At 36.3% G+C, this 17,555-nt stretch overlaps 2 protein-coding genes across 4 annotated transcripts in view; one reads left to right on the plus strand and one right to left on the minus strand.

Annotated features, from left to right (window-relative positions):
* lars2 (leucyl-tRNA synthetase 2, mitochondrial) overlaps nucleotides 1-7,712 on the minus strand; it is a 113,678-nt gene extending 105,966 nt beyond the window's left edge. For 2 of the 3 annotated variants that reach the window (XM_048152529.1, XM_048152527.1), the window contains exon 1: nucleotides 7,546-7,712. The gene's annotated coding sequence lies outside the window, so the exon portion shown is untranslated. Of the gene's footprint in view, nucleotides 1-5,724; nucleotides 5,786-7,545 lie in introns of those variants that run through there. The other variant, XM_048152528.1, reaches the window with a different exon arrangement.
* Nucleotides 7,713-12,898: 5,186 nt separating this feature from the next.
* LOC125243651 (sperm motility kinase X-like) lies at nucleotides 12,899-16,397 on the plus strand. Its single transcript, XM_048153436.1, has 6 exons — nucleotides 12,899-12,925; nucleotides 13,017-13,418; nucleotides 14,092-14,222; nucleotides 15,243-15,409; nucleotides 15,506-15,723; nucleotides 15,895-16,397. Exons 1-6 carry the CDS (start codon nucleotides 12,899-12,901, stop codon nucleotides 15,904-15,906), a joined length of 957 nt encoding a protein of 318 aa, XP_048009393.1. The 3' UTR covers nucleotides 15,907-16,397.
* The last annotated feature ends 1,158 nt before the right edge of the window (nucleotides 16,398-17,555 follow it).

Here is a 17,555-nt window from a genome sequence, read left to right on the forward strand (position 1 = left end):
CCGAACAGTATTTAATCTGTAATAACCTGTAATACACCACTATGTCCAACTGCGTTCAGCATTCAGTTAGTGAGGTCTGATCGCGCTTTGACAACAGCAGTGATGTCTAGCGCTTATACTTCAACGAGAGCGAGACATCACTGCCGTTGTCAGAGCGTGATCAGACCTCACTAAGCGAGTGCTGAACGCAGTTGGACATAGTGGTGTATTACAGGTAAAAAATGATATAAATACTGTTCAGTTTCTCGCACAAACCGATCGTTTCGTGTCTTAGGACATCAATGTGTCATCACGAGCCGCAGGGTTTAATTTGGATTTGTCTGTGCATGTTTATTTGACTCTTATAGATTGTGTTACCATTCACTTGCATTATAAGACTGACAGACGGCGACGGTTGGAGTTAAAAATCATCATTTGTGTTCTACTGAAGAAACAAAGTCACCTACATCTTGGATGCGCTGGGGGTAAGCAGATAAACATCACATTTTTCATTTTTGGGTGAACTATACCTTTAAGAATATAGTTTGGTGTAAGGGTTACTGAAGTGAAGATTTCTGACTTCATTTTGAGAAAACGGCCTTTAAAGATTTGTTTTGTAATTGAAATCTATAGATGCAAATAGATAAAGTGCAATAAAATAAACACATTTAAATGAGTATATTGGATGATTTCTTTCCACTAGTCTGAAAGAAGACAAGATATGGAGGCAAAATACCCCAAAACTCAAAATCAGCAGCACCTGAAAACAACCGAAACAATGATTTTGCCTGTAGTGTCTTGCCTTAAAAAAAGTGTAAATCAGGTTATCTGTCAACCATTTACCATCAGCAGCCTTTGCTACGTTTCACTTGAAACGGGCCTCTGCTCACGCTCGAAAAAGAGCCCTGCTAAAAATTAATAAACGTGCTTTCAAAAACCAAGATATGGTTAAAAAAAAAGTCTCCGTATAAGTTCCTGTTTTTAATACTTATAAGAAATATCACACAAGCAAAAAATGCTGTTTTCCTCAATATTAGCACATTTGCAAATGTGATATTGATTTATACAACAATTCAATAAGCAATAAGCTAATAGGCTATTAGGTGACTTACATTTTAGGCACACTAATGTCTGTTTTCCTCTATTTTGACAATGAAGATAGTTCCAAACAGTAGAGCCACTGCGCAACAAAGTTTCAGTTTTGTTTTTGAATGAATCATTCTAATGACTCACTCTGCTTAGTCCCTGAAGGAATCAGTCATTTTGAATGAATCGTTTGACTGAATGATTCAATCAAGAATGATAACTATTAAGATAACGATAAAGATGTAGTTCTAAAAATCATTCTAAACATAAAAGAATAGCAGAGTCCACACCACAGCTATAACGATAGTGATATAGAGAAACGATATCACTGGAATCACTTTCAGATTTTTTTCCAGCTGTTGAACGATAAAACGCTGACAGTCAATCAGAATCTGTTCTAATTTAAATGGTTGACGACACTGCAAAGAAGTTAATCACCGAGGTCCAGAAAAAGCCACCACTGTTTGACAAATCAAAGCCCCTTATCAAGGATACTTTAAAGAAAATGGATATATGGAAAACTATCGGTCAAAACCTCAGAATAAATGGTGAGAACTATTAACGATGAGATCCAGGCTAGCAAACACTTAAAAACACATAAAATGACCTCAGGTATTTAGCGTTAGTTTCAACAACATTGTCTAGGTGTTGTTTTTATTCCACTGTATTGACTTCATCAGCTAAATTTGCTGTTAGATTAGATCGATTACACTAGCTATTCACTCGAAACAGAGCATGCTGAGGACATCTGCTGGTTAAAGCCAGCATATATATGTGTATATATATATATATGTGTGTGTGTGGACGCAAATATAGTCATCGTTATAGTTATCTTTAAAGTTATCATTCTTGGTGTGAACGGGTCTTAACTCGTTAAGACAATGATTTGCCGCCTCCTTCTGGCAGTTTTAGTATCATTTAATTTTAGCTGAAGGACTGAGAGAGTGACGAAGATTGAACGCTGTTTTTGTTTGTTGTGATTATAATAATAGTTCTGGTTAAAGAGATAGAACACGTTTATAAATAGACTTAAGTGTGAAATATGATATTTACATTGTAAATATAACAGAGATAAAGTAATTGCAGTCATATTGCATACAATGTTTTTGTCTGTTTTTTTCCTCTGGGGGGGGCAGCCCTCCTACATTTCTTTGAAATGGGCCTCCGAATTGCAAAGGCCACCTCTGCCCATGACCATCATATTGTTCACTGTCCAGTTCCCATGAAACAGCATTTTTTTTGCCTCTACAATTTTATATATATATACAGTGCTTCCCACACATAGACTTTACTTGGGCAGGCCGCCCACGTATAATAACGGCCGCCCAAGTATATTCGGAGACACATTTTTGCTTTTATTATTTTTATCCTCTTATTTTATCTTACTTTTATATCCACGCAAGATAATGAAACCATCCGCGATTGATTAACTAGTTGTTTCGTACCTGCTCGTTATGTGTGCGTCAGAACTGTTTACTCCCGCTAACATTCAAACGGGCGCTGCATTTTGCAAAGTCACAAGGAGCGCTGCTGCGCGTTCTACAAGCTCACGCAACAGTGCTTCAGACTGCTTCAAAGTGATTCTCAATCAATGAAAAGCGCAGATTTATGCCAAGCGATTGCTAATGTCAATATCCATGGATATATACATAAAGCAAATCTGCCTGTGAATGCTTTATATCTACAATATAGGCAGGTCTAAATCGGAGTGATCACTTATTTCTAGGCATGTGACGGTATCAAATTTTCATGTTGCGATAATTGCTGAAGCTTTTATCACGTATACAGTATTATCACGATATTGAAATAAGTTGCAAAAAAAGTGTTGTCATAGTATAATAGGTTTAAGAACTCCTTTTTCTTTTAACAAAAAGAACTCTGAATGTTTAAATACAATAACACAGTACAATAAAAAATAAATTAAAATGTTTGCAAAATATTTTAAAATAAATTAAAAGTGCAAAAAAATTACAAAGAACAACAGGTAACACTATATAAGGTCTCATTATTTAACGGTATTTAATGCATTAAGATTAAGAATGAGCAACAAAGCTACATTTGTTACAGAAGGTATTTTGTTTTTGTTAATATTAGTTAAAAAATGCAACTGATCATTGTTAGTTTTAACTAGAAATTAACATATGGCATAGGGCATGTTGTAGTCCATATTAAAATACATAAAAATGTTTAATTTGAAAATAAATAGCCTATTAAATAGTCTTTAAGTATGAAGTATTTGGTGCTGTGATGAACATTGGGAAGGCAAAAAATATTTAATGGCTGTTTGAAGCATTTTAAATACTGTAGTACCGCAGTTGCTTTGCTTACAGGGTTTCCGGGGTAACCGCTGCATGTCTGCTGTCAGAGTGAACGTGTACTTTCATCTCAACACGTTCCGCCATGTGCTTCTCGTGCACGTTGGGCTTGTTTACATAGTGCGTGTGCCTCTTTGATGCCGCATACAGTGGTGTTGTGCATTTTATACGGTTGATAGGTAAAGTATTCTTAAAATGTAATATAAAAAATTTAATAATTCGCAATGAATAATTATTCACGGTATTTTGAGGTGCCCACGGTAACAATATCGTGTGTATTCATTATCGTGATACCGAATATCGGCACGTCTACTTATATCAGTGTTATATATTTCGTCATATCGTCCAGTGTTTATTTAAGAACTCCCAGTTATGTAGAATATAAGATGGTAAATATTTAACTGATGAGTTGTCAACATAATATATAACAATACAATATATAGGGTATGATTTTACACCAAAATCCAACATTCTGACACAAAATGATAACTGCAAAACATGTTTCTCTGCCTGGAGTCCAGTTGTTATGTGAACTGCAGTGATCCATTTGCTTCTTTTTTCTGTATCTTTCAACAGTCTTTTGTGTCAAAGCTATTTGTACAGTCAGTCGCAAGGCTCTTTTCCATTTTGGATGTGTTTTGTGTGTTTTTCACGGCATTCACGCTGAAAACCAATGCTGCCACTCAGTCTTTTTGCCACTCAGTGGCCGTAACCGCAGTCATAACGGTCGACGGTGACGTCATGTGCATACTATCTATTGAACAGTATTTAAAATGCTTCAAACAGCCATTCAGTATTTGTATTCGCAATGTTGTTCATCACAGCACCAAATACTTAATACTTAAAGACTTAATAGGCTATTTATTTTCAAACTTAAAACATTTTTATATTTTAATCTGGACTACAACATGCTATAATGATTGAAAATATTGTGATTATTTGTTATAGTTCAGTAACACTTAGTGAAATAAGGCTTCATTAGTTAACATGTTAATTCATTATAACAAACTGACAATGAAAAATACTTATGAAGCATTTATTAATCTTAGTTCATGTTAATTTCTTAGTTAATGTTTAATAACATTACTAAAATCAAAAGTTGTAACTAGGGCTGGGCGATGTATCGAATGCTTTTGTCACACGCATTTCTTCAGTAAATCCGGTTCCCTGATTACCGCTAAATCGCCATCACCTGCTTTCAAATGGAGCGGCTAATAGACAGAGCCGTAGATCACTGATAAGCCACGCAATATCGCGTTCAATATCGACGGCGATACATATCGATATTGAACGCGATATTGCTGTCTATTAAATGCCGCTCCATTTGAAAGCAGGTGATGGCGATTTAGCGGTAATCAGGGAACCGGCTTTACTGAAGAAATGCGCGTGACAAAAGCATTCGATACATCGCCCAGCCCTAGTTGTAACTATTATTTAATGGACCTGAGCATAATCAGTTGTATATTTTAATTAACATTAAAGTACACATGAAATCAAAACTGACCTTATTTATTTTGTTAGCTCAAAATGCTAGTTTTGTGGTGAGCAATTCATCCATGCAAGTCAGTCCACACAAAAAAATTGTTTGGCTTCGTAATATTTCATCAAAATCTGAAAATGCTCCTCCCCTCTGCAACGGTGCCCCTTCTCTGATGACATCGGTTTGACGGCTTGTGTTGAAAACGCTTAAAGGTGCCCTAGAACTTTTTTTTTAAAGATGTAATATAAGTCTATGGTGTCCCCTGAATGTGTCTGTGAAGTTTCAGCTCAAAAAAACCCCATAGATTTTTTTTAATTAATTTTTTTAACTGCCTATTTTGGGGCATAATTAGAAACGAGCCGATTTCAGGTTGCAGTCCCTCTCCGCCCCCTCCCGAGCTCTTGACTCTATCACAGCATAAACAAAGTTTACACAGCTAATATAACCCTCAAAATGGATCTTTACAAAGTGTTCGTCATGCATACTGAATGCATGCGTCGGATTATGTGAGTATTGTATTTATTTGGGTGTTTACATTTGATATTGAATGAGTTTGAGGCTATGGTCTGTGGCTAACGGCTAACATTACACACTGTTGGAGAGATTTATAAAGAATGAAGTTGTGTTTATGAATTATACAGACTGCAAGTGTTTAAAAATGAAAATAGCGACGGCTCTGGTCTCCGTGAATACAGTAAGAAACGATGGTAACTTTAACCACATTTAACAGTACATTAGCAACATGCTAACGAAACATTTAGAAAGACAATTCACAAATATCACTAAAAATATCATGTTATCATGGATCATGTCAGTTATTATTGCTCCATCTGCCATTTTTCGCTGTTTTCCTTGCTTGCTTACCTAGTCTGATTATTCAGCAGTGCACATCCAGACGTTCTGCCCTTGTGTAATACTAACTCCCCTTGTGTAATGCCTCAATCATGGGCTTGCATATGCAAATATTGGGGGCGTACACCCAGACTGTTACGTAACAGTCGGTGTTATGTTGAGATTCGCCTGTTTTTCGGAGGTCTTTTAAACAAATGAGATTTATATAAGAAGGAGGAAACAATGGAGTTTGAAACTCACTGTATGTCTTTTCCATGTACTGAACACTTATTATTTAACTATGCCAATATAAATTCAATTTTTAATCCTAGGGCACCTTTAAACCACTCCCCTGCAGCCATTAGTCTGCTATGAGCGAGAGATGGAGAGGAGGAGCGCTAAGGTGAAACTCTGCCCTCTATTCAATATTCCGTTTGACTTGGAAATACGTCACAACACTGGAGAAAAAGTTGTTTGCAACTTCCGGTTCACACAGACTTTAACAAAAAATAATAAGTTCTGTAACAAATGTAGCTATTGCTCATTGTTAATCCATTAACTAACGTTAAATATAATGAGACTTTATTGTAAAGTGTTACCTGTTGTTCTTTATAATTCTTTTGCACTTGAATCTGTTTGAAACATTTTACTTTATAATTTGTGTACTGCGTTACTGTATTTAAATGTTCAGAGTTATTTTTATTATAAAAAAAACAGTTCTTAAACCAGTTATAGTATGACAACGCTTTCTTTGCATCTTATTTCAATATCGTGATAATACCGCATACCGTGATAAAAGCTTCAGCAATTATCGCAACATGAAAATTTGATACCATCACATGCCTACTGTACATACACACATTTATGAACAGTTAAAGGTGCTACAGAGGATCTTTTCGTCGACTGAGAAACCAAAGACTGTTACTGAGTTTCTGAAATGAGCGCATGCGTAAGAACAACCCCCCATCTTGACAACTCATTTCAAGGGAACGCCTCCCAAAACTCGTGCACGAGTATTGGAACACGAGTGTTTATCACCGGCATTCGCTGTGTCGTGTTAGTGGATTCATTATGTCGGACTCACCGCAGGTAACTCATAATCTGCAGTTGTTACTCCTGTCTCCTGACAAAAACATTGCATGCAGCCGCGCACGTCTCTCACAAGGAAAGTCATGGCAGTGATTGACAAGCCAGAGGGCCAATCGTTTACGCGATGATCGCGTAAACGATTGGCTGATGTTTTTAAGGCCCTACCTCGTGCACAGATAATGTGTATTACTATTATTCCTTTCAGTGCACCTAATAAATAGTCTTTTATCAGTTAGTAAAGACAGTTTCAAGTAATATTGCAAAAATGTATAAAACAAAACATCCTCTGTAGCACCTTTAACCACGTTTATCTGATATTAGGATAACTTTTCATAAGCACCTTTCATACAGTGACCCAGTTATCAAACAGCTGTGAGTCTGTGTGACGCACACGAGGCTCTTGAAATCATGCTGTACTCGGGTGAGATGCTGGAGGACAAGTGTTTCTCTGACAGCCGCCCACAAGCTCACACACACTCAAGGTCTCGTGTTCGTGGAAGAGAAGTGAGGGAGATGGAGGAGAGCCGGGAGTTCACGTTGCTATAGTTACCCGTCTTCCGATATGGAAGATTCACTGTGATCTTGGATTCCACAAACAACACAATGTTCAATATGATAATGAGTGTTGGATGTTATGTAGCCTTACATTATTCTTAACAAAAGTATCAAGTTGCAGTAATAAAGCCAGATATTCTTGTAGCACACGAGGACGACAGCAGCTGTCAAATGGTTATAACAGAAGAACATCGATCACGTTCTACTTACACGACAAACAGCGGGACCTGAACAGATATGTTGCGATCCTTTCAGCGTGATCTATATTATAAATCCATTCAAAGCTCCATTCTGGTGCCGCATAAACACTCGAAACACTGACATTTGACAGATTCACACCGCTACACGGGCGCCGCCATGTTGTTCAAATAGAGCAAACTTTATTTAAATCTCTCTGCGTGAAGCAATGGCGCATAGTTTATATAAACAGTAGAGTTCAGAAGTCATAATTTGAAAGCGTTTTCGCCACAGTTGAATAAAAAATATGAATATGCAAGTCATATTAATAAGGTAATTTTAGAAATTATGACTTAGTATCTAATTGAGGTAATTTCTCATAATATTGACTAGCCAATGTCAAAACTGAGAAACTTATAAATAATTTTCACAGTGTCAAGTGAAGATAATAGGCCTACTGAAGGTCATTTATCCTCTTGTTGTACAAAAAATCACAAAAAATGTCTCAGGCTGTGTCCCGAATTACATAGTGGGATGACTGAGGGCACTCAATAATGTCAGATATGGTTTCGGACACCACTACAAATGGATGTCGCCTCAAATAGTGCACTATATAAGGCTATAGGTTTCAAACACAACCTCTAAGGTTTGTGTCCATACAGTGGAAGCCACACTCAAAAAAAAAAAACAATATTTTTGATGCTGTTCACTTTATTTAAACAATTTATTTTGATTCAACACCATTGTATCAGGTTTCTGGTTTAAATGTGATTGATTCATGTTAAATTGACTTGAAACGATTACTCTTTGACTTAACTTGATGTTTTCATATTGGAATAACATGTTTCAATCAAGTAACCCAACCAGCCAACCAGGAGTTAATCAAATAGGATTTTTACTTCCCATCATGCTTTGTAAAGGGGCTGAACTGAGAGAGTAAATGTTGAAATAAAGTGTTATTTTAAGCTTTTTTTTTTTTTTTTTTTTTTTTTTTGCAAAATGAGAAAATGGAGTGTCTTTTTAATGGTTACTGTTCTGTTATGTTGGTATTTAAAAGTTTGTGTTATGTTGATGGTTTTGGGGGTTACCATTGTGGAGAAGTGTTGCACTTGTGCTTGGGTTGGGGACTAGCAAAAGTTTATCTCACTTTAATAATGAAGTGATCACTATGGTAGTGCTTTGGGTAGAGTTTCCCAAAACCATCAGAAACTTAAAGGTGCTAAAGAAGATGTTTTGTTTTATACATTTTTGCAATATTACTTGAAACTGTTTTTACTAACTGATAAAAGACTATTTATTAGGTGCACTGAAAGGAATAATATTAATATACATCATCTGTGCACGAGGTAGGGCCTTAAAAACATCAGCCAATCGCGTAAACGATTGGCCCTCTGGCTTGTCAATCACTGCCGTGACGTTCCTTGTGAGAGACGTGCATGGCTGCACGCTCCAGTAACTTTCCACACTCTACAGGCGCCGCATGCAATGTTTTTGTCAGGAGACAGGAGTAACAACTGCAGATTATGAGTTACCTGCGGTGAGTCTGACATAATGAATCCACTAACACGACACAGCGAATGCCGGTGGTAAACACTCGTGTTCCAATACTCGTGCACGAGTTTTGGGAGGCGTTCCCTCGAAAGGAGGGGGGTTGTTCTTACGCATGCGCTCATTTCAAAAACTCACTGACAGTCTTTGGTTTCTCAGTCGACGAAAAGATCCTCTTTATCACCTTTAAGTTGATCCTGACTGCATTAGTGGTAATGGTTCTATGATCAACATCATTATATGCATAAATCAAATTAAATTCAAATTTAATTGGACCAACAAGATAGATATTCATTAAATTACCATAGCCACACATGAGCAAGACATAATTTGGTGTAACAAGGCAGAATTTTGTTGAATTAATGTGCATTACCAAAGAAACACAATATAAACATTTTGATTCAACTAGTTGCATATAAGTTACACTGACATATTAAGATAATGTTTAAACTACAAATGTATATTATGTTCATATAAAATATTCAAAGCAATCCAAGTCTACTTGATTTGATTAGATGCAGAATGGGTGCTACGATTAAAGGTGCGCTAGAATCAAAAATTGAATTTACCTCTGCATAGTTGAATAACAAGAGTTCAGTACATGGAAAAGACATACGTTGAGTTTCAAACTCCATTATTTCCTCCTTCTTATATAAATCTCATTTGTTTAAAAGACCTCCGGAAAACAGGCGAATCTCAACATAACACCGACTGTTACGTAACAGTCGGGATCATTAATATGTATGACCTCAATATTTGCATATGCCAGCTCATGTTCAAGGCATTACACAAGGGCAGCCAGTATTAACGTCTGGATCTGTGCACAGCTGAATCATCAGACTAGGTAAGCAAGCAAGGACAATAGCGAAAAATGGCAGATGGAGCAATAATAACTGACATGATCCATGATATCATGATATTTTTAGTGATATTTGTAAATTGTCTTTCTAAATGTTTTGTTAGCTTGTTGCTAATGTACTATAAATGTGGTTAAAGTTACCATCGGTTATTACTGTATTCACGGAGACAAGACTGTCGCTATTTTCATTTTTAAACACTTGCAGTCTGTATAATTCATAAACACAACTTCATTCTTTATAAATCTCTCCAACAGTGTGTAATGTTAGCTTTAGCCCGTTATCCACGAAGCACAGCCTAAACTTATTCAGAATCAAATGTAAACATCCAAATAAATACTATACTCACAGAAATCAATGCATGCATGCAGCATGAATGACGAACATCTTGTAAACATCCATTTGAGGGTTATATTAGCTGTGTGAACTTTGTTTATGCACTGTATAACTGCACTTATAGTCGAGAGCTCGGGAGGGCAGGGAGCGAGAGATTTTGAGCTGAAACTTCACAAACACATTCAGGGGACACCTTAGACTTATATTACATCTTTTGAAAAGACGTTCTACGGCACCTTTAAATCATGTTCATTCAACAATTAATTTTTTTGATAGCAATAGGCTCCAACAAGGTCCTTCAAAATAGGCCTATCTTGTTTTGTCAGAAGCATTGGTGTCACTTGGTGGGGACAATGGTGCATTTTCGGGGGCTCACTGTGCCAAGTGTCCTGCTAACAGGACACTGAGCGTTAACAATCAATCACAGTGACACAAATGACCGTTCATATAGTTAGCCTCCCGAGAATCATACGTTCATGAATGACTTGTTCTCCATACGTACAAAGTTTTGCGATCTACTGGCGGTTTTAGTATCATTTCATTTTATGAGGGACGAAGATTGAATACTGTTTTTGTTTTCAGTCATGATTGTACTGGCAATATTTCTGTTTAAATATAAACTATTAAGAGCGAAATATGAGATAACATTGTAACAGAGGTAAAGTAATTGCAGTCGTATTGCATACAATGTCTTTTTCCTCTGGGAAGACTGTTTGTTTGAAACTGGCCTGCGAATTGCAAAGGCCGCCTCTGCCTGTTAGCATATTGTTCCCATTAAAAATTAATGAACCATTCCATAAATCAAAAAAAACTTTCATGATTACATCAGCAGCCATTATATATTTCTTTATGTAATATAGCTGTATTTAATATAAATTATTTATCCGTGCACATCATTATTTTTATCCATGTGCCTCATCATCTTTAATCATATCAACTTAAGTTTTGAGAAATTTGGACTTTTTGCTCACAAGTTATTGACATAATAGTCATAATGGGTCATACCAGACACATAAAAAATCTCCTACACTGTTTAATTTTTAATTTTTGTCAGCATGGTCTAGAGCTCACGTGTGCAAAGTTTGGCTAAGGTCTGACAAGCGGCCTAGGAGGAATTTGAAAAATATATATTTTTTTAGTTTTTTAGTTGGGCCACTCCTTATTGGAGGAACTGGAACAAAAGTTGGTGTGTGTCCCCAGTGAATGTCCTGTTGTCTTTGTGTGTCAAGTTTTGTTAAGCTTGGATGTTGCATTCAGCAGCTTTTGGCCAACTCATAAAAATGGGCATTGCCTTATCAATTAATTCACTTATAATTTTGCAATGCTTCAACTTGATGAATTCTTTTGATAACTTTTTGGCAACATCGTCCCTATAGTTGCTGTGTGCCTATTTTGGTGAAGATCGGACCCACAGTCTAGGAGGAGTTCAAAAAAAAAAAAAAAAAAAAAAAAAAAAAAATATATATATATATATATATATATATATTAATTAAAATAAATTAATAAATACGAAACTGCATCAGTTTAACCATGACATTCCTGTCAAAAAACACAAGCAAAGCATTCCTTAGCTTGTGTCATTTTGAACCCACAAGAAAAATAAAACAGGTAAAAAAATTAACAACTTTGATAGATAGTCTTTTGAAATATACAAAATATGTCCAAAATATAGGCCTATATTTGACAAATTGCCACTAGTGTAAATCTGTAATGATTCTGTTTTAGTTATATGTTTTCCCAGATATGTTTTGGCCATATGTAACATTAATTGGTTAGTTCACCCAAAAATGAAAATAATGTCATTTATTATTTACACTCATGTCGTTCCACACCCGTAAGACCTTCATTCATCTTCAGAACACAAATTAAGATATTTTTGTTGAAATCCGATGGCTCAGTGAGGCCTGCATAGCCAGCAATGACATTTCCTTTCTCAAGATCCATTAATGTATTAAAAACATATTTAAATCAGTTCATGTGAGTAATATTATAAAGCGACGAGAATATTTTTGGTGCGCCAAAAAAAACAAATTTAGTGATGGCCAATTTCAAAGCACTGCTTCATGAAGCTTCGGAGCATTATGAATCTTTTGTGTCGAATCAGCAGTTCGGAGCACCAAAGTCACGTGATTTCAGCCGTTTGCCGTTTTGACACGTGATCCGAATCATGATTCAACACAGAAGAATCATAATGCTCCGAAGCTTCCTGAAGCAGTGTTTTGAAATCGGCCATCACTATATAAGTCGTTATTTCGTGTTTTTGGCGCTCCAAAAATATTCTCGTCGCTTTATAATATTAATATTGAACCACTGTACTCACATGAACCGATTTAAATATGTTTTTAGTACATTAATGGATCTTGAGAGAGGAAATGTCATTGCTCCCTATGCAGGCCTCACTGAGCCATCAGATTTCAACAAAAATATCTTAATTTGTGTTCTGAAGATTAACGAAGGTCTTACGGGAGTGGAACGACATGAGGGAGATTATTTTCATTTTTGGGTGAACTAACCCTTTAAAACAGAAAGTACAACCATTCTGTCACACTCAGTTTTGATTACTCTTAGCTTGTTTTAATTGATTTTCAGCTTTGTTTTCATCATGTGTTCCTTTGTTTGAGTTTTCCTGCCAGTCATCAGTTCCCATGGATACTCATCAGATCATCACACCTGTTTGTCATCTCCTCATTATCAATAGGAATTCAATAGGATGTCCTAACTTTTTCACATGACTGTACCTCCATCACCGCCCTGCTCTGCCAGTCCTCCAGCCCTGCCTCTAATGGAAGTTTGCAGCTCTTTGCCATCTCCTGGAAGCCTAGCTGTGTCATTGAGCCTCAGGTTGAGCAAACCCCATTACCGCCTGAGCGAGTAGATCCACCAGTGTACCAGTGGCTCCCCTTGGTCAGTCGTCACGCCACCTCCGCCACGGATTTGCAGTTCTTCCACTATGCTCCGTTCCTCCACCCCATCACAGCGGCATCGCCTCAGGCCTCAGGCACTCGTGCTTTGCCTCAGACACTCATCGCCATGGCATCGCCTAGGTCTCCTGTGCCAGCGATGTCACTCTGCTCCCTGGGATCCATCGGCTCTGCCTCAGTCGGTCGTCCCCCAGTTGATGTCAGCCTCCATGCCACCTTAGCTCCTCCCTCCCTCGACTCCACCGTGGGCTGTCGTCTCTAGGCTCTGGGTCTGTGCCTTCGGACGTCAGCCATCATTGTCGCCAGGGTCTCGTTGTCCATCTCTTCGCCTGCTCCTGTCACCATCCCTTCACCAAAGCTATTAAAGTTATTCAGTCAAGAGCAGTGAGTGATTTTCTCTCTATTGTTTGATTAAAATAAAGGACACAGACAGCAGCAGGTATATTAGGCTGCTGTCACTTTACACACGATATTGACACGCATCTGATTGCTCTTCCAACTGAAAACATAACCGATTGTGTTTGCATCAATATACTCACCAAGACAGGCAAGGCGCTTCTTTCTTTTGGTTTATTGCACCAGCATGTTTAATTTATCGCTTTAATGTGTCAAAAACTTTAAGCAATCCTGCGCTGCACGGAATAATTCACGGAAATTAATTATATCATTCAAAAGTACCACGTGACACATTCTGTGTTTTCCCTCATTCTCTTCAGCACCAATATGCAACTTTAAGACATCACAATTTATAGAACACATATAAAGGCGTGAAGGACACTTGCTCATTTTGTTGGTTGAAGTTTAAGAGTATTTGATATATTCATGTTAATCACAAACTACATATGATTTATCAGCAGGAAAACTCTTTTTATTTGGGAAACCTCCTCAATCTAATCGTCATATTTTCTTTCCTTTAGCCTGGTCAATCCAAACATCTCACCTTGGAGATCGGCCTGACACTGATGGCTAATAAAGGCCCCAGCGTTCCTCACATAATTAAACTTCTGGACTGTCAGGACGACACAGACAACTACAGTACAGTCCAAAAGTTTGGAACCACTAAGATTTTTAATGTTTTTAAAATAAGTTTCGTCTGCTCACCAAGGCTACATTTATTTAATTAAAAATACAGTAAGAAACAGTAATATTGTGAAATATTATTACAATTTAAAATAACTGTTTTCTATTTGAATATATTTCACAAAGTAATTTATTCCTGTGATGCAAAGCTGAATTTTCAGCATCATTACTCCAGTCATCAGTGTCACATGATCCTTCAGAAATCATTCTAATATGCTGATCTGCTGCTCAAGAAACATTTAATGTGTACAATTGTACAAAATATTTGTGTACAGTATTTTTTTTCAGGATTATTTGATGAATAGAAAGTTCAAAAGAACAGTGTTTATCTGAAATCTAATCTTTTGTAACATTATAAATGTCTTTACTGCCACTTTTGATTGATTTAATGCATCCTTGCTGAATAAAAGTATTCATTTCTTTAATTTCTTTTCAAAAAAATAAAAATAAAAATTCTTACTGACCCCAAACTTTTGAACGGTAGTGTATAATGCTACAGAAGCTTTGTATTTCAGATAAATGCTGTTCTTTTGAACTTTCTATTCATCAAGGAATCCTGAAAAAAAAAGTACACAACTGTTTTCAACATTGAAAATAATCATAAATGTTTCTTGAGCAGCAGATCAGCATATTAGAATGATTTCTGAAGGATCATGTGACACTGAAGACTGGAGTAACGATGCTGAAAATTCAGCTTTGCATCACAGGAATAAATTACTTTGTCAAATATATTTAAATAGTACACAGTTATTTTAAATTGTAATAATATTTCACAATATTACTGTTTTTTACTGTATTTTTAATTAAATAAATGTAGCCTTGGTGAGCAGACGAAACTTCTTTTAAAAACATTAAAAATCTTAGTGGTTCCAAACTTTTGGACTGTACTGTATATCATGGTCATGGAGCGGCCCTCTCCTTGCCCGGCCCAACTGAGTTTCATGGACGTCCAAGGAGGAAACCTCGATGAGAAGACAGCATGACATGTTATTCGGCAGGTCATTCAAGCCGCTAACATCTGCTGTGAGCGCGGCGTCTTCCACCGGGACGTCAAACCGGAGAACCTGCTGGTGAACCCCGACACCACGGAGGTCAAACTGATTGACTTCGGGTGTGGTGTGCTCATGAAGAATTCTGCCTTCAAAGACTTCAGTGGTATGTGATATCAACCTGTTATTAGCTCACAGAAACTCATCCTATTGTCGACATGCTGTGGAAATGTATTAAAAATCACACATCTCATTCCTCCAGGCACAAAAGCGCCCTGTCCTCCAGAGATCAAGTTCGATGGCAGGTACCACGCAAAGCCGATGACAGTGTGGTCACTCGGGATCCTCCTGTTAAAAATGGTGTGCAGGGATTTTCCCACACCCCACGATCTGTACACCATCAGTGCCAAAATCTGGACCAGATCTAGCCATCTAATGCATACAAAAAAAAAAAAAGACCAGTCACTTCAAAAAGATCCGGTGTGAATTATCAGCTAATAATCAGATAATAGTCTAAGATTAGCTTAATGTTGTTTTGGTTTAGTTTGATTATCATTCATACAATCATCATAAACTTGTTGCTGAGTCAAATTTTCTCTAAATGTAATAATACATTTAGTCAAATAACACTGATTTGTGTTTTTGCTTCAGGTCATGGAGTAAGATGGAGAACATCAGCAAACATCTCCCTGTTGGCCTCAGTCAGTTTTGCATCTGATGGCTGACATGAGTGACCTGTCCATCCCTTCACTCAGGCCTCAGCGTCTTGACTTGAAGCAGCAATATTTGTGTCTGGCGGTATTGAAAGTCAAATTTTGAATACTGCCATATGCACCTATTGCAAAATGTCTTAGTACAAAGACATTTTGAAAGAGAATTTATAAGATATTTTGTAAGAATTCATAAGAAAATTTATGAGAAAATGTACATTTGTAAGAAAATGTATATTTTGTAAGAATTTATTAGATATTTAAGACATTTTGTAAGAAAATTTGTAAGAAAATATATTTTATAAGAATATTTATAAGAGAATTTGAATAAGAAAATGTATAATAAGTTTATATTTACATTTATTATGCACTGTTCCTTTGTAGAGTTTCATAGTACATTCTCCTGCAGAAACAAACAACATCAATAAAAATGTAGGTATTAAATGTGTCTGGTTTTGCCTGTCTTGGCTTGTATATTGACACAAATACAGTCGGTAATTTCTTCAGAGAATGTAAACAGTTGGAAAGGGCAATCAGATGTGTGTCAATATCGTGCGCCAGGTCTTAAAGTGACAGCAGCCTAATATATCTGCTTCTATATGCTGTTGATGTTAATCAAACATATCAATGCATTTTATATTATTCAAAGACATAATTTAACATAATTCATGATGTCGATTAATTAGGATTTTATGACAATATGAACACAGACATCAGTTATCATTGTCAGATATTAATTAATTTAGTTCTAAGTTTAGCCTTCAGTAATAAAGTCATTTACGTAATAAAAAAGAAAATCTTTAAGTGTTTTTTGAAAATGGTTGTTTATACATATATATATATATATATATATATATATATATATATATATATATATATATATATATATATATATATATATATATATATATATATATTGGGGTCTTCAGTTATTTGTTTTGTGTAGTATTTTTGCATTGTTTTATTACTATGTTATAATTTGTACAAATATATTATATGATTAAAAAAATTTCAGGCTAAAATAACATGCAATCATAATGCACCAATCAGCACTTGCATGTTTTTGTACACCAGAAAGCAGTTTTATATGTTATCAATGTTCAAAAACACTATGTACCTTTTTGAGCTGATTTTACACACACACACACACACACACACACACACACACACACACACACACACACACACACATATATATATATATATATATATATACACATGAGCCACTGCTGCTTGGCTATGTTTCATTTGTGTATTATTTATTTATTTATTGTTTAGTATTATCATATTAACAGAATGTTCTTACTGTTTGAAACTGACACTTAAGCATTAAAATGAGTGACACAGTTTTCTGTCACAGCTGCCAGGCATGAAAATTCAGTGTTGGATGTTTTCCCCTGTTACCTTAGCAACCCTTTTATCTCTCAATAGCAGATTGTTTTCTGTTGAAGCATTTAGATTTGTGAAATCGGGAGTGAATCACACACAGGCTCCATTTCACACCAAATGAAACAGAGCACTGACTGCTTTACTGTAAGGTCACTGAAGTTCAGGCATATCTTCACCCCCAACGGCTCTGCGCTCTAGAAAGAATCCAACTGC

This window comes from Megalobrama amblycephala, linkage group LG13 (assembly GCF_018812025.1).
Source record: "Megalobrama amblycephala isolate DHTTF-2021 linkage group LG13, ASM1881202v1, whole genome shotgun sequence".
NCBI classification, from domain to species: Eukaryota; Metazoa; Chordata; class Actinopteri; order Cypriniformes; family Xenocyprididae; genus Megalobrama; species Megalobrama amblycephala.